Source organism: Neovison vison, chromosome 1 (assembly GCF_020171115.1).
Source record: "Neovison vison isolate M4711 chromosome 1, ASM_NN_V1, whole genome shotgun sequence".
NCBI classification, from domain to species: domain Eukaryota; kingdom Metazoa; phylum Chordata; class Mammalia; order Carnivora; family Mustelidae; genus Neogale; species Neogale vison.
Genome location: NC_058091.1, coordinates 248,582,704 through 248,605,055, shown reverse-complemented (window position 1 = coordinate 248,605,055; position 22,352 = coordinate 248,582,704). Strand labels below are relative to the sequence as shown.

At 35.9% G+C, this 22,352-nt stretch overlaps 1 protein-coding gene across 1 annotated transcript in view; it reads left to right on the top strand.

The window, feature by feature from the left end:
- Positions 1-22,352, top strand: part of ADAMTS19 (ADAM metallopeptidase with thrombospondin type 1 motif 19) — a 244,146-nt gene that overhangs the window by 152,845 nt on the left and 68,949 nt on the right. Inside the window, exons 11-15 of the mRNA XM_044228322.1 lie at positions 3,515-3,616; positions 9,509-9,639; positions 10,587-10,759; positions 15,652-15,779; positions 19,600-19,720. Coding sequence (XP_044084257.1) covers positions 3,515-3,616; positions 9,509-9,639; positions 10,587-10,759; positions 15,652-15,779; positions 19,600-19,720 — 655 coding nt within the window. The remainder of the gene's footprint in view (positions 1-3,514; positions 3,617-9,508; positions 9,640-10,586; positions 10,760-15,651; positions 15,780-19,599; positions 19,721-22,352) is intronic.

The following is a 22,352-nucleotide window of genomic DNA, read 5'->3' as shown; positions in this document are numbered from 1 at the left end:
CAGAAGGGAATGAAAATGGTGGCCTCCCAATCTCTAGCCCAGAGGAACCAAGAGCTTGGCGCCCCACTCCTCAATGCACCCTCACAGAAAAGCGTCAATCCCTCCCATCTCCCTGGTCTCTGGCCGAACTCTGCTCTCACCCAGCCTGTGACCAAGCATTTCTTTCTCTGGCCCATGGCCCCGTTGGAGTCTCCAAACCCGGCAGATTCTTGCCGCATGCTCCCGCGCTCCTCCTGGAGGAGGATGGAAGGGTTCTTTCCGGATCTGCCACTTGTGGGGTCCCTGCTTGAAGAGCAGTGGTCTGACTGTGCCTCAGATCATGGTTTAATGTAACCCTGAGCTGAGAACCCTCCACCTTGCTCCATCTCTGCAGCTAGATTCCCCACTCCAATACCTGGGAGCTCTGTCACATTCGGACACCCCTGGTCTTTTTGCCACCCCATGGGTCCTGAGACTACACTGTCCCCACAAGTGTTCCACTCACTGCTTAGCCTCTAGAGCAAAGTCCCTCAGTGGAACAGACTTCTAAAAGTTCTGATTTTATTGGTCCCTCCCTCCTGCAGTCTCTCTTAATATATATCAATTCAGGTTCACTTCTCCATATATTTTACTTCCCAAAAGTGGTCACTTTTCTTTTCCTAGAATTGCTGCTCTTCTTCTCTTCTATCTCCTTTTGAGTTTGTAGGTGGTCAGAATGGTTTCATTACTACCTAGCTGAACTCCTGGGATCTGATGATATTTAGGTCTTCTTCCCCACCGTCTTGCTCCTCTCCTTGTTATATGCATTTAACGATCTTTTCTCATTATGGAAAAAATTTTTTAAGATAATATTACATTATTATTTATTAGCTTTCTAGGAAGAACTGAGATGTGAAGTTCTGTTCTGGGTTCCTATGGAAAGCATTTGAAGTTTAAAAGTTCTTTTCTTAATTGATACATTAAATTCTTTCAGCAGTTGAGTTGCAAAAAATATTTGACTCTAACTTAACATACACGTAGTATGGAGCCTGAGGCAAGGATGGATCTCAGGACACTGAGATCATGACCTGAGCCAAAATCAAATGTTAGACTCTTAACCAACTGAGCCACCCAGATGTCCCTTGCCCCTTTATAGTATCCTTGTAATATCTTAAGAAGGGCTTGTTATTGGCCCTCATATCACACCTCTGAGATACTCTACTTCTCAAGGTGAAAATAGTCCATACCACTTCTTCTTCAACATTTTCTTGTGTTACTTTTGACAGTTTAGTTTGAAATCCTGAATCTGAGTTATTTTTAAGAATGAGGCTGTAATTTACTTCCCATAAGATCCCTGGACCTGCAGAATATAAAGTGTATAGAGATCTCCTCTATGAGAGATTTATTCTAAATGATCGTGCTTATCTTGAAAAGCTGCCAAGTTTGCGTTCATTCTCCCAGTGCCTGAAGTGGGAATCAATTAGAGTACCTGCTGCTATGAATAGCAGATAATGGTGGAAGGTCAGAATTTAGACCACCAACAGGTGTTCAGTAACCAGTATTATTACAAAACTACAGTATACAAGATTTGTTTTTTTGTTCAATATGCAGTTCAGTATGCACTGGTTAACTAATGAGCCTGGCAAAAATAACTCATGTTATAATACAACTAAGCTTTATGGAATGGTACCCATGAAGCAAAATTGTTCTTTGTTGGAAAATTTCACATTTGATCCCATGATTATAAGACATCCTTAACAGAACGGTATTAAGGGGAAAAATATATTTAAGAACTGTGATCTTAGGTTAGAGATCCATTAATTCAAATATAAATGTGTGCACAAATGTACATGATAAACAACCTATCTGTTAACTTGAAAAGATCTAAAATATAGCAGAGAAGCAATTTGATTTAGACATTATTGACATTCTTTAAAATAAATCCTTGGATGAATTTTTGGTAAATGATTTGTATAAACCAATTATAGAAGTTAGGCTAAATCATCTCCTAAATATAATACAATATATTTGGATGAAGTATTTTGAAGCAGAAAAGCTATCACAGCAAATAAAATAAGGTGAATAGAATATGTCCCACTCTTGCCATATATTATATAATTTTTAAGAGAAATTATATTTTTAAAGAAAGAAAGAAAAGGAAAATACTCTTTGGAGCTTTGTGACAAATTCAGTGTTAAAATTGTAACTGACCTGTTTAAAACATTCAGTTAAATATATTTCCCAAATATTTAATAAATGGGGTCATAAGCTAATTTTTACTTTGCAGTGATTTTTTAGTCTGTTTTGCATATACCGGCAGAGTAAAACTCCTAAAATAGCCTTTTTATCTTCTCAACCTCCTGATCAACTGCGAAGTGGTTTCTTTCTCCCTCCAAATATGGAGTTCCTCGCCCTTCATGGTATTCAGTGTTTGGTTCTTCAATCTTTAAAATTTTGTTCCCTTTAAAATCTTGTATGAGATTGTGCCTTTCACATTGCCATGATTTCTTCTCTATTGATCTGTCTTTTTCCACCTTCTCCATGTATCTAGATAGGTAATGCAGTTATCTTCACTATGCAGTATTGTAATCATCTCTAACTGTCCCTCATGGACTTCCTATTTCTATGAAATGCATATGTGTTCTGAGTGCCTCTTTTTTTTTTCCAATTTATTTATTTTCAGAAAAACATTATTCATTATTTTTTCACCACACCCAGTGCTCCATGCAAGCCATGCCCTCTATAATACCCACCACCTGGTACCCCAACCTCCCACCCCCCCCCAACTTCAAACCCCTCAGATTGTTTTTCAGAGTCCATAGTCTCTCATGGTGCCTCATTCTGTCTGTGGTGATGGCCCCTAGAGCTGGGGCTTGGGTTTCTGACAGATTTCCTTCCTGCCTGTTTTGAGTTCTCTTCCTTCACAGTGACTCTGTCTTTTCTACCTTATCCCAGGATTTTTGTTATTCCCTCAGACTTTTCCCTAGAAAAAGTTCATTGTATCCTGGAGACCTGAAACTCATTCAGACTGAGGTAAAGATGACTGATACCAGAAACATACCCATTCATAGTCTGTGTTGTGTCATAGGCCAAGGCTATTGTGAAATAATGAAATGCTAACCGTGGCCTTTAAGTGTAAAGCAGAGTGTTAAGTGAGGACAGGCTTTAGGACAGCAGGCACTAAATTCATACCACAAACCCATCACTTTTATTCTTCTAGCCTGGTTTATTGAATGATACAAATAATGGTTTTTAGCTTACACTTCTCTGTTGTGCCTACATAATCTTAGTAGTAATCACATGTATTTTATTTAAGAAACGTACAGATATTTAAATGTATTAAACAGATTTTCTGTTTTTAATGTATCAATATTCTAATCACTATACATAAGCCATATTATAATTTAGTGATACATTTACATGTTTTATTACCTAAAACATATTTTTCTTCAAACAATTTCTGTTGTTCTATCAAGATTGCTTTCTCAAAAATTATAGACTTCACCTCAAAAATATGGTACCTCCTCCTTATTATTTATTATGGACTTGTTTTCAGCATGTTATTTGCACAGGGTTATGGTGCAGGGTCGAGGGTGAGAAAGAATGCAGAACGAAGCTAGATCCACCAATGGATGGAACTGATTGTGACACTGGTAAGGTAAGTCATTCAAAGTCTAAGTTAATTAAGAACATGGAATGAGAAAGTCAATTATCATATGGTTTCACTTACTTGTGGAACATAAGGAATAACATGGAGGACATTGGGAGATGGAGAGAAGTGAGTTGTGGGAAATCAGAGGGGGACACAAACCATGAGAGACTGTGGACTCTGAGAAACAAACAGGGAGGGAGATGGGGATTGGGTGAGCTTGGTAGTAGGTATTATGGAGGACACATATTGCATGGAGCACTGGGTGTGGTACATAAACGGTGAATTTTGGTGAAAAGAAAAAAAAAAAAAGAACATGGAATGAAATGAAATTCCAGAAACTCACACCTTCTTCTGCCAGTTAAATATGTATCCATCTTAATACCAGTGGAATACCTCCAGTAATTACATGAAAAATTTTTTCAATATTTCATTCATTTTCAATTTTAACTTTCATATTGTACCAAATCTGTGGTTGTTTTGTTAACATAGATGCAGGTATTTTTTTTTTATTGTTAATTATGAGAAGACTGAAAGATGTGTGTATCTCTTTAACCAAAAAATGAATTTCAAAAAATGAATTTCTGTTTAAGTTAAACATAGGTAAATAATCACAAATAATAGCATAATGTCTAACTTCTAGAGCTGATGAATCCTTTCAGTTATAAAACATTGTCTCAGAAAAGACAATGAGTATAATTTTTCCTTGTCATTTCAAGCATCATATATAAAATATTCTAATTGTCATTTTGAAGATCAGTAAATATTTAGCTGTCTGAGTTCTTTAATGTGTTTCATAGAGTTTCAGGAAAATTTATTAGTATACATTTTCATATCAAAATAATTGTTGAAAAATTAATTTTCTTTTGATTTTCATATCAAAATTATTGCTGTTGAAAAATAATTTTCTGTTGAAGATGATGAAGGAGGTAGATCTCATCTCAATATATAGTGATAGTTAACTTAATCAGAAGATAACAGTTCAATAGCTTACATTACTTTCTAATTTTTATTCTACAAAGAGAAAACAGAATGGTTAATCACTTTACTCATTAGATATAAAATCAGAAACCTTGCCTCTGAAGAACAGACATGTTTATTTCATTTAAAAAGAAACAACAATATAAAGCTTACTTGGAGTGAATTACTTAATGAAAACAATGAAGTTATGTTGAATGCTAACTTAAAAACACGTTTTTAAAAATGGACATAATGGAATTTCAGCAATTCCACTGCTAGAATTTTGTGCAAAGGAAATACATGTGTTTCACAAAAATAGACGTGTGTGCATATAAACACACACACAGGCACACAAATCCTTATGTAAGCTTGCAGTTTGCAATGATGAGACATGAGAAACAATGAAAATATTCATGATGTGAGGAATGGTTACAATGTAGCTGTTAAAAGAATGAGGTAGATAAATATGTACGAACTGGAAAACAAAAAGACATGATGGTTAATACATAGGCACCTCAAGAAAAATAATCCTTTATGATACCCTTTGATATTTACCAAAAAACTGGTTATGAATACACACATACATTGTATACATTCCTAAACTAATAGAAAATGGTTTGAAAATATAAACTCTAAGCTGTAATTAGTAGTTAGCTCTTGAGAGGGAAATGGAATTGATGGCTGAAAGCAGGGTAGCTGAGGGAAAATAAAATTATTTTCCCAGACACTTTTGGATTGTTGGACATAATCATGTAGTCATTTCTTACTTCTGTGATTTCTTTAATTAAAAAAGAAAAATATATACAACCTGTTTAAGTACAAAATATTTTTTAAGACTAGAAATGTTTTTCACCGGATATAATCAACAGAAAAATGCTTTCTTGAAAGGGAATTTCTCTTAATTATCAGCCAGTTGTTTATGGACCATGCCAGATGTTTTTCTCTGAGTTTATATGGAGAGTCAGAATCTAAGTTGTTGTTTGGTTTTTTTTTTTGATTATACACAAAAGTACAATAATGTGTGCATATTGGGCAAGCCTCACAGTATTATGTTGAGTAATTTATTGCTGGAATCATAAAACTCTCCACCAACTATAATTTTTATTGTTCCTGAAACATGAAAACCATAATAAACAAAGATAACCAACTATTCAGCAGTATTTCTTCAATCACACAGCCCGTTCATCTTAGTTCTTTAACAATATAAAATCTCTTCATTTTTACAAACTGATTTCCTCAATATTTTTCTGCTATTATTTTTTCCATCTGATATTTATGAAAATGATTTCCATTATTGAAGGTCTCTAAAATAAACTTATTCTTTAAGCCATCAAAATTGCAATTGCTCATCAAAAGTAAAATGTTTTTATTTCCCTTTAATTGTGCTAACAGTATTCTTTTAGTGTTTCTGTAATGCTTTGTGTATTGAAATAACTAATGGACTTCTCAGTTCCTCAGGCCATGTGGGCTTCTTCAAATATCCATTTGTTCCAGCTGTTTTAGAAGCCATGGTGAAAATAGCTTCCAACACTCTGCCTAGTAGTGCTGTAGTGTTAAAATATTTCAATGCTTTCAACCTCACACAAAACACTGCTAGCCTGGCCCATTGCAAACCAAGAAACAAAACTGGGAATTTTTTAACAGTTTGTTACAAAATTTTGTAATCGTGTAATTTTTTATAGTGTATCGTGATGTTAATCCAGCTATATAGCTAGTTCATCTTGGAGTGTATAACTCAGTCTGAGAAGGTGTCTACAGAATTTTATGATTCAAAATAATTGTAAAGATGGGGATTTATTTACAATTTCTGCATAGTCTTTTCCAAATTAAAAGCAACTTTTTTCTTTCTTCTCTTTATAATACTATCATCTGTGTTTACATTTACACTTAACAGATGCTAAAGAGTTGGTAAATGACTTAGTAAAAACCAAGAAATGTATGTTTTTTTTCACGGACAATACTTGCTGGGAATTGGGGGAGAGGAAAGGAAAGTTAAATGCAAATTGAGTAAAGTTTTAGCTTGTTTTGAAGAATTCTACATAATATATTTTATTTACTTCCCTAAATTGAGATTCTTAAAATTTGCCATTGTAATTTTTTATTAAAAATATAACAACTGTAATATTCTTATACTCACACATTCATATATGTAGATTTTATTGCCTCTGTGCTCCTCTTTTCTCATCCAACAGTGTATTTATAAGAAGATTTGATTGGACAATGATGTTCCCCTGGTCATCTTCACAGACCTCTTCCAATCTTGTGTTTTTATGAACTTCCCAGACATGTCCACCTAGAAATTTGATAGAATGGAAATGCAGTCAATTTTTTATGTCATGTACTGTCTCAGAAATAATCTGTATTTTTATACTTCATTAGCATTTTCATAAATCAGACTGAATTAGTAGATATGACAAATTTTATATTTTTAACCAGGTGTAATATTTCTTGAGGCTCAAAAATACAAATGAAGAAAAATATGCTGCCAGAAATCATATGAAAATCATCATTAGGGTTATTTTATATATAAACTGAATGGAGTATATTATATAATTTAAACAAAAACCAAATGGAATAAATTATATGATCATTTAAAAGATTTTATTTTTTGTTTGACAGACAGAGATCACAAGTAGGCAGAGAGGCAGGCTGAGAGAGAGAGGAATGCAGGTTCCCTGAGTATAGAGCCCGATATGGGGCTCGATCCCAGGACCCTGGGATCATGACCTGAGCCAAAGGCAGAGGCTTTAACCCACTGAGCCACCCAGGCACCCCTGTGTGATCATTTAAACAGAACATTTAACACTTCTTTCAGTGTTGAAGTACAACACCACCTAGAAGACACAAAGACAGTTTCTCCATGGTTTCATCCAGAGATCTGGTTCTCTGCAAAGTGATGACTTTAAATACTGTACTATGCTTTCTTTAAAGCTCACTGATTTATGTATGCAAATTTGGCTTCTATATCTGTTTCCATGTCTCTTCACCTGCCTAATGTGCTCTGGTTTAAATGATGTACAAGTCCAGATGCTGGTCTTTCACAGCATATTTTTAGTCTGCTGGGAATGATTGCCCAGCCTTTCAATGACAGCTTGCTGCTAAATGAGCAAGGAGCTATGATACACACCATGGGAAGCACAAACACCATTTAAATAGGCCAAAAAATTTGACCCACTGAAGTTTGACAGCTTTCATGTTGAATTTTTTTTTTTTCATGAATGGCATTAGATTGTTATCCTTAAAGCCAGTAAACTATTTAAAAGGACATGTTTCCCCCCACTTCTGCAGTTTTCAGACTGAATCTTCACACAAATTTGCAATTTAATGACAATCTTCATACAAAATCTCAGTGTAATGTGCTATCAATACACTCTGAGTTGATATTTTTTTTCAAGCATTGATTTAAAGCTTATTGTATCTAAAAGAGGTTGAATTTCAAGTTTGACATTATGGAAAAAATCTGCAAGAACTAATTATTTTATTGCCTAGAAAAGCACTAACGGGGCTATACAAAACCATGTAGCATAGTTTTTTTCCTAAATTCTCTCTTTAATAACCATCTCAAATAATTTAATAACAATCTCAAAATAAATTCTAAAGAAATATAGATCAGTTAAGATCAGGATGAATAGAATTTTGATTAGACTTCTAGAAACTTATTAATGACATTAATATAATAGTACAGATAATTTATCATTATCATCATTAATTATTGTTAACTTTTATTAAGTTAACTTTTATGAAGTACGGACTATGTATTGTGCTTAGTGCTTCATTCTACTCCTGCAAAGTCCATTAGGTAAATATGATTATCATTCACATTTTGAAATGGGAAATGTGAAGATTAGAGTGTTTCTGTATTTTCTGCAAAATCCCTAATAAGTCATGTTGCTCTTAAGTGTAGAAAATTGTTTAGGTCTGGAAGGATAAGCTTGCTCAACTCCATCATTATACAGTCATGAATCTGAATTTTGCAAATATTTTCTTATTATTTTCAACATAATTTTGTTCAGCTAATTTTACTTTTAACATATTTGCTGTGATCCTGATGTATCTGATTTTTCTGAAATAAGGAGAAATCCAAGTCTTCCAAGTCTGGGCACCCCCATTCCTGGGTGGCCACAGAAACTGTCTCTTTGGCTGCCTTTGTTCGAAGTGGATAAAAATATAATTATAAACAAGAGAATGTGTGCAGTCCTTTCTCTTCTTTCGTGATTATCTTTCTCAGTTAATCAATAGAAAACAAGATGCAGAACAACTGGAAGGAAATGATGAAATTTCAAAGAATCCAATTGCCTAAGTCTTAGAAGTAAACTGCTTTCAAACAAAAACTTGCTGTAATGTTAACATTTATGTTTGATGGGAACTCTTTCAGAAAAAAAGAAAGAAGTCATGAGGGAAGTGCTGAAGTTAAATCAGGGTTTTTTGGTTTTTTTGGTTGTTGTTTTTTTTTTTAATTACAAGGAAAGAAAACCACCAACCTTTCAAATTGCAGTCATTAAGTTTGCTAAAATATCTCCTTCCCTCCAGTTATGCAAGAACATTTAGGTTATTCTCCATTCTGACGTAGGACGCTGCTTCTGTCATGTGTCCCTTTTAAACTGTTAACGTTTCTCAGACTGTGTTAGTTTCCTTTCATAGCTGTGCCGCCCCAGCTTTACCCTATCTCTGTCATACGTACTGACTTCTCAGAGCTGAGTGCGAATACATGTGCACTGTTTTCATAGAAAGACTGTGCGATCTGACATGAGAATTGGGAAAACGGATCATTCTACTGCTATGACATGAAGCAAGTACTAACTTGGATTTGGTCTTTTTCAGTTCATATGTGTGGGGGTCTAGTAGGTGGGATTTAATCACAATTCCAATGACTCTGTAGGCCAGTGAATGATTTTCCGTTGTGCCCTGATTTGTTCACCTAAGACATAACTTTTGGAATAGTGGTGTAAGGCTGGAGAATGTACCAGCAGGACCTTGGCACCTGGACATGTGGCCGGAGAGTGGAGCGAGTGGAGCCCCTGTAGCCGAACCTGCGGTTCTGGGATCAGCAGTCGAGAGCGCAAATGTCCTGGGTAAACACAAAGCTCCTGGATTGGGGGAGGGCATTTTTTTCCCTCAATTTCCAAAGGCAAAGTTTTTACTGATAAACAGTGTTGGAAGGCAGAAGAAGCCCCTCAAATCCCTACCCCATGTTGGGTAACAGAAAAATCCCTCAAATTGTTTAAATGATTTAAAATCCCCCAAGAAGAAAATGAGACCAACCCCTCTCAGAACAAAGAATTAAATGTTGCATGGGGTGGTTTTCTTGAGTAAATCGAAGAAACTGGCGCGTTCAGATGAGCAGGGAGAAATGCATTAGATGAAGTGCGTCCACAATGAAGAGAACTGTGAGAAGGCAGAAAGGGGAATAGGACTTCGGGAAGGGAGGGAAGGAGAACAAAATCAATGTCGATATAAGCCAGTAGTCTTGAGAAATGAAGATGTGCTAGCACGTATGCAGATAGGGAGCATTTCAGGGTCTGCTCACCCAACCCCAGTCACTTGCTAGAGTGATCCCAAGAAAGCACATGAGAAAATCATTTCAGCTCTATGCTTTTACTCTTGATGTGGGCTCAGTGGCCCGATTCCTTCAAAAGCAATTTTAAAGAAAGGGTGTGAAAACATTAGAACCAGCTCCATCACAGGAATCACGGGCTTTCCATTTGGCCCCCAGCCTCTGCCCTTTACTCTTCCATTTCTATAGCAGGTTGGCTTTTATTTATCATGTGTTTTAGAAGTTAGAAGTTTTAGAAGTTTGATCAAGGATAGGGAGAAAAAATAAATATATATGTATATTTTTATGGTTTTTAATAAGCATATAGATTTCCTACCATTAGCAATCATTTAACGTGTCCACATTTTCCAAAATAGATTTAATATAAAGGATTCTACCTTTTTAATTTAATGCCTTTAAAATTGTTTAAATGGGTAATTAACATTAAAATAAGATAAAATTGACTATTTGTACTATCTTTTCTAGGCTAGGCTCTGAAGCAAGGGATTGTAATGGTCCCAGAAAACAATACAGAATATGTGAGAATCCACCTTGTCCTGCAGGTTTGCCTGGATTCAGAGACTGGCAATGTCAGGCCTATAGTGTTAGAACTTCATACCCAAAGCATGTACTTCAGTGGCAAGCTGTCATGGATGAAGGTATGACTCACATCACCACCATCTTTTTTTGTTTGTTTATTTATTTTTATTGTGTTATGTTAGTCATCATACAGTACATCATTAGTTTTTGATGCAGTGTTCCATGATTCATTGTCACCACCATCTTAATGAAGTAGATTTCTAAATTTGCTAAGTATTTAACAGTAGTAATGTTATTTAACAGATGATACAGATTATATTCTAAATATATATTCTAAATATTTCAGAGCTCTCTTTTGTCATCCCTTAATGACCTATAAGAGTCACAAACACTGACTCCAAGTATATATTAATCATTATTTATTTATTTATTTTCAGAAAAACAGTATTCATTATTTTTTCACCACACCCAGTGCTCCATGCAAGCCGTGCCCTCTATAATATCAGTAAGGTGACACTAGCCTTATCTTCTTTAATTCCAGCGTAGTTAACACACAGTGTTGTTAGTTTTGAGTGTATCATACTGTGATTCAGCATTTCCATACATGACTCAGCGCTCATCAAGCCAAGTGTACTCTTAATATCCTTCACCTGTTTCCCCCATTCTCTCATCCACCTCCCCTCTGGGTAACCATCAGTTTGTTCTCTCGAGTTAAGAGTCTGTTTTTTGGTTAGTCTCTTTTTTGTTAATTTGTTTTGTTTCTTAAATTCCGTATTTGAGTAAATCATATAGAATTTCCCTTTTTGTGACTTATTACACTTAGCATTATATTCTAGGTTCATCCATATTGATGAAAATGGGAAGATCTCATTCTTTTTTAATGGATGGGAACTTATCTTTGAAGTACATGCAGAGTCTGATCATTTCCCAATATTGTCAGGACTCCTCCCCTGGTACAAGCCACCGTCTCTGCCCCAGGGATACAGCAAGCCCTCTAACTGGTCTTGATGCCTGTGTTCTCCTTAAGTCTCAATAGCCAGAGTGATACATTTAAATTGTCAGTCATGTCCTGTTATTCTTCCATTTGAAAGCCTCTAGTACCTTTCCAATTCACTGAAAATCCATATTCATTCCTTCTAAGGGGAAGACCTTAAGGAGCTCTGCCACCTCGCTTCTTCCTACTCTCAAATTTCATCTCCACTATTCCCCATTACCCTTACAGCCACATTGGCTCCCTTGGTCTTCCTAGAATAAGTCCTAGTGTCTTGGAAGCTCTTCCTTTCCTTGCTGTAACACTGTCTTCAGATATCCGTAGCCTTCATTCTCTCATCTCCTTCAGGTCTTTTGTTAAGTAGTAACTCAGTGCCTTTTCTTTCCCTGCTTTATTCTTTTTTCACAGAACTCATCACCATCTGCCATAATACTTTTACTTTTATTTATTACATTCCTCCCATAATTGTTGGAAGAGCAGGGATTATCTTATTTTTGCACTGCTGTATGAGTAGCATTGTGAACAGTACCTGAATGGAGTAGGCACTTAATAAACTCGGTGAATGAGTGATATACCTTACAGGTATTTTCTACTGATCTGTTCTGGCCCCTCTTCTCACTAAACATTCTCCTTGGGATAATATTACATTGTTTACTAGGTTTTACTTATCATCTATATGACGAAGGAACACTGGTATTTATCTCCAACCCAGATCTCTCCATCATGAGCCGCTTCATCACTTACCCTTCTGTTACATAGACATCTCTACTCAACATCTCATTATTTCTGACTCAACACATCCCTTTCCTTCTCTCTTGGTCCTACCATCTGCTTCTCTCATGCTCTCTCACAACAGAATGGCATCATGATCAACCTCATTCCCAATTAGCCAGTATCATTCATCCTCAGTCTCCATTCATCTGGAATCAAATAGCAAGCACTATTGGTCCAACACTTTCTCCTCCCAGCATGTTGGCTCATGATTGCACTCTCTTCAACCTGGATTCTCAAACAGCTTCCTGTCTCTCTCTGACCAGTCTTCTCCAGCCCCAGCTCCTCATTTTGGCCAGACTTGCCTTTTAGAGGCTGGATCTGTCAGCTACTTGCTAAGTAATACCCTTCCATGAGTCCCACTGCTCTCAGAACCAATCTCAAACATCACTGCCTGGTTTCTAAGGCTGTTTGTGTGGCCTGCCCCTTTAGCTTCTCTCACCTCATCTCCATCAATCCCTTCTGTGTTCTCTAGCACACACAGGCCAACTTCCATTCCATCTCTCATATACATCATGCTCTCTTAGATCTGGGCCTGTAAACATGCTAGTTTCTTGGCATAATACCTTTTATTTCTCGAGGTTTGTTCTCTATCTTGCTCTCACCCCATTTATTTATCAGAAAAAATGTCTGTTGATTTTTTTTTTTTTTACTCAGTTTATGTCAAGTTTCCTAGTATCTCTAGGAAAAAAGAATCCCCCTAATCCTCCAAATTGGGTATGTGCTTGTTCTAAGCACCCCCACCCAAGCACCCTATTATAGCAGGTTTTAATGTTTCTGTGTTCTGTTACCTGTGTTTAGTGGAGAGACTGAGGATATTAAGCTTCTGACAAATATTTGTTGCATATATTTGTTGTATAAATTTTTGTTGTAGAAATGATATGACTGCTCAAACAATGAAAATCATTATCTGATCCTCTGAGATTAATCCTATCTCTGCCTCTAATTGGCTGTGCAGTTTGGTACTATTAAAGTTATTTGAAACCTGTTCATTCAGAAGTGAGGTAAGAGAAAGGAAATAGGGTCCCTCCAAATTTAAAAAAAAAAATAAGGTTTGGATGGGGGGTCTATTTAAAATATTAAAACCTCTTATAAAGTCATGTTTATCATCAGAATGATCCATAATAAATATTTATATAATTAGTCAGCTAGTCTTCTTTATAATTTTGCAACACATATCCATCAAACACACCAGTCTGTATGATAAATAAAATACACAGCAGTAGTCTTTGTGTGTTACTTGGCACTATGGAAGAAAGTGAAATATATGATCCTTTTAAAAACATAGCATATGACACCTTAAACTGCAAGGGGCTATTTCTGTTATTCTTATGTAATACATGAATCTGTGGCTAGGAAAATTAAATACAGGGTATCAGTGCTGTAGTGAACGGTTATTTTTAGGGGACAAATAAAAGAGGCATGGCTTTAACATTCAGGTATTTTGCATACACTGTGCTGAGATTTGGCCGAAATCCATGTTTAATGCATATCTTGGAAAGGGTTGGTCTCTTAAATCAAGACAAAGCCTGACTGCCAAGTGAGTACTGGCATGTTACATGGATCACTCTAATGTCACAATCTCAAGGGTATACTCCAGGAAGGAAGATTGGGATCAAATGTTTATGTCATCTGTAAAGCACAGTGAATTGACAATATGTTGTAAAAGGAGAAATAGGAAGATTTTTATCTGAATTCTTGTGTGGATTATGAATGGAATTTTCTAGACGAGCTCCTTTCCACATTATTCTTCTATCTGGTTTGCTCCTCTCTTCAATGAACACTCCAGAAAGAGAAGTACATATATATACATACACATAATAATACACACACACACACACACATATATATATAACCACTTTTAAAGTGTTGCAATTATAGCAGTTCTTTTTAAGTCCAAAGATATGACATAGTAAGTAGTCATTGAATAAACATAACCTACTTTGAGGTGTGAGAGCATACTGAAATGCTTTATTGCGGCTTATAATGGCATCTTAAAGGAAAATTTCAAAACCATGCACATTGAAGGCCATGTTCCAACTCCCCAGAATTGTTCAGAGCAGTATTCAGAAGCCACATGTGAAAACTGTTTGAAATGTTCAATTCTGAAGGCTCATTTAACTGTCTGTCTTCTCTTTGCAAAATGATACCCTGTTCCATGCCTCTGGCTGTTATTTGGTATTTATAGAATCCCATCAGCATACGTGGAACTTTACTGAAGACATAAGCGAAGATCAGTGTCAAAGACTGTAAACTATTTTCCATTCTATTTATATGAGCTTAATAAACAGTAAAGGGCCTGACTGGTATCAAGCCAACAGAGTAGTAATGTAGCATGGAAATTGCTCTGAAGTTTCAGATTTGGATAATTCTCCTACTGGTCTTACCAAATACTACAGTTCTTCTGTAGGATGCTTAGAAATAGAAACAGCCCTTTAAAAATATTTTGCCACTCTTTACTGAGCCTGATAGTCAAGCGTTTTAACTCTACCCATCTTAGCTTATTGCTTAATGAAGCACTGAAGAAGACTGCCAGCCATTCAGAAACTCTTCACCCAGAGTGGTGTTCCTCCCCTAGATATCGCATATACTGACATGCTTTCCAAGGAAGCAATGGAGGAAGTTGAGCCCTAACTAACCCTTCAGCAATTGTGAGCTCCACTGGATGTTCTCATGGGATTGTTTTACGTTTCTGCACATCCTTGTAATGGAAGATCTTGAGAGAATTGCTCGTCTTAGAAATTCTTCTTTCTCCATTTAGTCATCTTTCAATTAGAAAATGCCAAATGCTTCAGCTCACAAATGTGTGTATGGGAATTTAGAAGTAGCACATCAAGAAAGTCTTCATGAACGAAGTAAATCTGTAATAGCCAGAATTCTCCGATGTACTTAAATAAAGGGCAGTTTATTCCAAAAGATACGAGCAAGAAATGGTGGTGTGTAAAATATTTGGGTGCAAGAATCATTGGTTTGTCTGTGGTAGAGATTTGGTGCCAGAAAATAATAAGTGATACATTGTGAAAATAATCTGAAGATGTATTTCTGAAGGAGATAAATATTCATTGGACATCTATTTTTTCCCCAGGCATCTTCTCATTTACTACTCATAATACCTACTCTAGAGTTACATTATTCAATTCACATCAATTATATTTTTTACTCAACAACTGTCCTGAAAAATAAAGCTTACAAGATAAAAATATTTGTGGAGTAACTTTTGCTCATTTTTTTAATCCACTCTGTGTATAGAAAAACCATGTGCCTTGTTTTGCTCTCCTATTGGGAAAGAACAGCCTGTACTTCTGTCAGAAAAAGTGATGGATGGAACTTCATGTGGCTATCAGGGATTAGATGTCTGTGCAAACGGCAGGTGTCAGGTAAGACACTCCAGAAGGAAGACCGTATGTGCTGAGGGGGAGACCATAGAGCTGAGGGACCGCTCTACCTCCTTTGAGCGGCTGCACAGGATGGTAGAAAGCTCTACACAAAAGCTGTGGATGGAGTCCTGATTCAACTATCATCTTGAGCAAATCTGATCTGCTTTGAAATTCCCTTTCTTCGTGTGTCTAATGAAGGATTTGGACTAGATAATCTATAAAATCCATGATTAGCTCAAAGAACCCGAGATTTTTATTCTGTAATGTACATATTACACATCTAAAATGGAATTTTCTGTCAAAATATTCCAGACCCAAAATTCAAGTGCTCCAGTTCTCCAAATCTTGTGTCCACGGCTGAGCCATGTGGCAAAAACCTATAAAATCAGTCCTTTTACTCACTTAATATTATGATATTTTCAACATATTAGAACCAACTGATCTGTTCTTCTAATGCTTACACACTTCATTTGCTCTTATCTTTCTTTTTAAAAATTATCTCTGTTTACTACATGCATTTATGCACGTTTCTTCATTTATCTTTAGAAAAGGAGAGCAAGTATGGACAGCATAGTGGGAAGATCAAAAGCTAGAACTTTGTAGTCACTACTTATAATTCTATCACTATCTCAAGTTCGCTTCCCCCAGGAGATTAATAGGCAGAAAGATTAATGCCAAGTGTCTTCATGTTCAACATCCATGTTGAGAAGGGAAGAAGACAGAGTTGGGCACAGGGAGAAAGGGGGCTATGGTACAATCCCAACAGGACCTCAGCCCACACTGTGAGGAGCATTGAAGTTGGGATGGCTCTTTAGAATTGTCCTCATTTGTGGCGAGAAACCCAGGCCTTTTTACCCCAAACATCTACAAGGGTCTGGCTGCAGACTGCACCAGAAGGGGAATGGGACCTTAGGAAAGGTAGTTTTCTTCAGGCTAGGCAGTTTCTACAAAGGGAGAGCCATCAGGTGATAAACTTGGTAGGCAAGGGAAGGGAATAAATTCCTTAGTTATAAAAGAGGTATCTGAGTGGCGCAACGCTGAATCCATGACAGCCAGTAAGAAACTACATTCTTGTGAAAATCACCTAAACTATGTATGCGCACATTAACTAGTCCATCAAATGAAGTTGTTAGACCAATGGTCATTGAATTTTTTGTACATTATGCTCCTTTGAGAATTTGATGAAAAGTTTCCTTTCTTCCCAGAAAAATGCATGTCTGTGCATCTGTGTGCACAGACACACACACACGTGTGCTCTTGCAGGTATGCACCCAAATTTGAAAACAATTTCAAGGTATGGGTGGATCAGCCTACATTCCAAGAGAGACCTGTGGAATTCTGGGTATAAAATTGGAAACAATACAAAACTTAAATGCTTTCCCAGCTCTAAGATTTTATATTTTGCCAGCATGCTGTAGAGTTTAAAGCACAGAATCATATAATACCATTGGCATAAGAAACATTCTTATAATTATATTTTAATTTCCTTTCTTTGTTAACAACCTTATCAGTAGCCTAAAATGTAATTTTTCATTTTCCTGTAAAAAAAAAATCGTTGCAAGCATTTACCTATATACATTTTGTTTTCAGACCTGTATGTTGTACAAGTAAATCTTTTAACTTTATTTCACCGTTATTGTTAATCTCTCAGGTTAGTGCATGTCTTCAATGAATTTATTCTTCCAAAAAATATGTTTCCTTAACTGTATATGCCACATGCAATAGCCTAACGTGCTGTTATTTTCACTTCACAGTGTTTTGTAAGCCAGATCTTTTACTGAATCCCTAAACACAACAACAAAATTCTGCGTAAGCGCTCAGTGAATCTGATGGTTATAATTAAAGTTCCATGAAAGGGATTGTGCCTTCTGACAGAATTGGAATACTTAAAGATTCTGGCTTTTTAACTAAAATGCTACATGCAGTCTTTCAATATAATTAAAAGCATGCCACTTTTTTTTTTTTTTTTCTTTCTGGCAAGCTCCTATTTTTCAGCTTTGGCTACACAAATACACAGCACCAAAACTGAAGGAGGACAGTTGGAAATAGATAGCTTTCTCCTTGTGACCCATTTTGCTTCTGATATTTCTGTTGTGGAAAAGGATAGAAAAAGCCCTTCTCTGTATTATCATGCAATCCGCCCTTCTCCAACATGACAGTGGTACTAAAGGGGGCCACCAGCAGAGCAATGACATTGCCTTTGCAGTAATTCATCCTCAACTTTTGGAGATATGTGGGTGTGCTGTGATAAGTATGGATACTTGAAACTATCAGTTACAAATTTTTTTTTAAATCTCTTATTCATATTTTTAAAATGCATGATTATTGAGCCATGACATCATGTCCATCCTTGGCTTTTATCATAGGTGTACAGACTTGTCATATCCTGGTTACAAGGGTTGGAAATAACTAATAAATTAGTAGGTACTAATGTTTTCAGTCATTTAACTACTGTTCATTGAGTTTGTTGTATTTGCCAAGAAAAAAGCTAGGGATAGAGCATTAGAGTTGTGTTTATCATTTCAAAACCACTCTAAACTCTACCATAATTTTTTCCTCAATTGTACATAAATGAAAGAATTTTTTTTTTCAGGTCTTTTTATGGCTGCTGCTTAGTGAGCTCTTCTGTACATTTGTTGTGTTTGGAGAACTTCCTATGGTGGCCACCTCTTTCATCTGTGACATTCTCTTTATTTCTCCCTGAATAAGCTTTGATTTGCAGATCAAACTTCTCCACTAATGCATTGCTTTGTCCACCTCTTGACACTGATAGATCCCCCTTGATAAAAGGAAAGGATGCTCTATTATGCAGGTTTAATGTGATTTTGGCTTTCTCAGAATATTCATCACACAGCTGCATTTTATAATCTGCTTACTTTCCCCACCTGAACACCAACTACAGAAAAAGACCCTGTTTTTGTTCATGTTTTATTTAAGATGTTAAAAATTCCTCTAAAATAACTGTAACCTTACAAATGGGTGTTATCATCAATCTCTCTTGCAACTCCTTGATTAAGGGTAATAGAATAATCATACCATTTAGTTCTGACAATACTGACATACTAAATTCTGCCCTTTGAGTCTGCACAACTTTGCAAATTATTAGCATATTTTCTGAACATCAATGGGAGACCAAAATTAATCACTCGAAAAGAGTCAGTGATTTTATCCCAGAAAATTCATATTAACATAATTCTTTTGGAATCAAATTAAAAAGCATTTCCCCACTGTTCATATTTTCTTACAGCGGCCATGGGTCTGTGTGTTGTAAGCAGCCTTCCCCACATTCATGTGCTGGATGCCAAAGAAGATGGGGATAGAAGCTGATTCGTGAATTGTAGTGAAAATAAACATTCACATTTGATTTTCACAAAGTTAATATTTAATATCAGACTTTGCTTTGCAACCACCTTAAGAACTGAAGTCTTCCACATAATGAAGTGTATCTGTTCTATGTTAAGTAGGATGAAGTCGATTAATAATATTGTATTTAATAGAAATGTGATTTCCTTTGGGTTTTATATAAATTGAATTTTTCCCAATCACGTTTTTCCAAATTGCTTTAGGTTACCATTTAATTCTTAATATGGGAAAAATACCCTCATCACTGTCCTACTATTTGGTCACTTTATTGACGACATCATTTGACATGAGCTTGCTCTACTAGTTTGCATCAGAGAATATGACCTTTTGCTAATCTGTCAATTCAGTATGTCTAGTCTGGAGATAATAGGTTTGTTCTAAATTAGCGATTAAAAAAAGAAAAAGGGAGGGGGAAAAAAAGCTCACTTTATGGTCTACTGTCAATCTCTTGTTACAGAAAGTTGGCTGCGATGGTTTATTAGGTTCTCTCGCCAGGGAAGATCACTGCGGTGTGTGCAACGGCAATGGAAAATCATGCAAAATCATTAAAGGGGATTTTAATCATACTAGAGGAGCAGGTAATTATTTTTTTTTAAATTTTTTCAGAATTACTAATCCAAACAGTCTTTGGGAACGGAGAGATTACACTGAAGTTGACTTAGAAATCACAGTTCTTACTCCCTAATTGAAGACTTTTGTAATGGGGATTGAGTGATTTTTTTGTGATGACATATGATACATGTGACAGGAACCAGAGCCCGTGTCCCATTAATGTAAATATGAAGTCATCTGTTATGCATTTAATATATTGGAGCAGAAAGGGAATAATCTAATTTGCATTGGCTAATGTTATCAGGTTTCTTCAGACCTTATTCTCCAATGTGAAGCATGATGTCTAACGGAGAATAATGATTTGTAACAGCCTGGAGCAGCTATATTGATAATAATTAAGAAAGCTTCAGGTTTTCAGCTTTCAGTTTTGTTTTTCCTTAATGTTTTCATTCAATTTGAAGGAATACAATTTTGGAAATAGAGTCTGTAGCAGTGTAGCATAATGGAAACGATAACAGGGAGAGTCAGGAAATATAGGATAAAGTTCCAGATATATTAATAGTGGGAAGTCATCCTCTCCTCTCTTGTATCCTTATTTAAAATACTGGTACTGTGGCGCCTGGGTGGCTCAGTGGGTTAAAGCCTCTGCCTTTGGCTCAGGTCATGATCCCAGGGTCCTGGGATCGAGCCCCACATCGGGCTCTCTGCTCTGTAGGGAGCCTGCTTCCTCCTCTCTCTCTGCCTGCCTCTCTGCCTACTTGTGATCTCTGTCTGTCAAATAAATAAATAAAATATTTTTTAAAAATAATAATAATTAAAAAATACTGGTACTCCAGGAATGTGAGAATGAAATGACCATGAAAGATCCACGTAGTAAGAGTTTTAAAGTGACCCACAACAAAAAGTGATAGGTTTGTTGTACTGACATATAACAACCCACGGGTTTGCTTTCTATGTAGAAAACACCTATCCAGTAGAAAACACTAGGAGAAAATCTTTTCTTCTTTCCAAGTGTGATGTCTTTTATCTTAAATTAGTAGTTGTATGAAGTCATAGATAATACTACACTTCACCATAGATCTTATGTGTTAGGAAGAATTTAAATTTCTTTGAATCTTTTATCCAGATTTTTGTGTTTGAATTAATGCATTTTCCAGAGGAGGGGTTATCTAAAGAATAATCATATATATGCATACGTAAAAATGGACCACAGTGACTTATTCGTAGTTGTTAGCTGCCCTGCTGCTTAGTTTGTTAGAGCATTTGAGCACACATTTTAATTTTCCTCTAATTAAAATGTGCAGTATTTTCAGTGTCATATTTAACTATTTAGAGTATGATTTTCACCTTGATGTTTTAATATCCTAGACATCTGCAGACATTTACATTAGCATCTTACCTGGATGTCTTCTCAACTATCTTTAGTATTTATGATTATATTTTCATCATTATCAGTATGCTTCTATTATAGTCCTCAGTTTTTTCCTATTTTAAATTCTTTCAAATATCAAAAAAATCTGAGACTAAAGAATGTTTTAGTTTGAATACAAAGAGTGATCCATTTTTGTCTGAATAATTAAGAAAACTGAGTTCCTTCTAGATACAAGAGGCCTTCAGAAAAGAAAATGTAGACACAGCCCTCTAAAGCTGAATATAAACTTTTGCTGGGCCCCAGCAGAGTAAAAGATAAGTGAGCTTGAAGATTTTGAAGCCTAAAAATAACTGAAGCCCAGGGTAAATTGCAGATCAAAATCTCAACCTCCAAAGCTGTGAAAAATGTGACAGGTCCTAAAGTCAAAATCCGCCAGAACTCATTTAGAAAAGTCATACTTTGCCATAATAGCCTCTCAGACTTTCAACTAAGAAGTACAATTATAATGAGCTTTACAGGATGATTGCAGCAGAGGGGGACTTACAGTATAGAAGTTCAAATGATGTCTGAAAGAACAAAGATTTTCTAAAGATACAAGAATTTTTTAAAGAATATTCTTTTATGGTTATTTAGTATGCATGGAAACAGTTCACTGAAGATTACTGGTATACATTCGGAACTAACATCTTTATTTCGTTGTAGTAACAGTTTGTTTTTCCACTAAGCATAGAAAGCAGAAATGCCAGTTTAAAAATTAGTGATGCTTTTCGTTCTGACTGCATTTGTATAGGTACATTTTCCCCCAGATTTCTAGTTTAAACCTTGGTTTTTATTGCACTTTGATTTCACTTTTGTTCATTTGTTCATTTTCTATTGGTAATTCATGTTAATGGAAGCTATTATTTGGAAAATGTCTGAGATGCTTAAGATACTGGGATTATTGGAGACTAATAATGTTGCTTTTTTCCTTTCAACTCTATGCTAGTTTCACATGACTCTCAGGGAAGAGACCAGAATTGTTAGCTTGGACCATAAGCTCCTGCATGGTGTTGTTCCTACCTGTCTTTCCAGCATCATCTCACACCAGCATTCCTTTTGTTTCTAGATTTCTTATAGATGTTCAAACTCATCATGCTCCCTCTGGCATCTTGTATTTAAAAATATGGTTCGGTGAGCTTTCTCTTAGTTTCACTGGCTCATTTCTAGACATCACTTAGATCTCAGTTCAAATGGCCCTTCTTCAGTGAGCACTGGGCAAACTCTACCTCCCATCACTAACAAGTTGG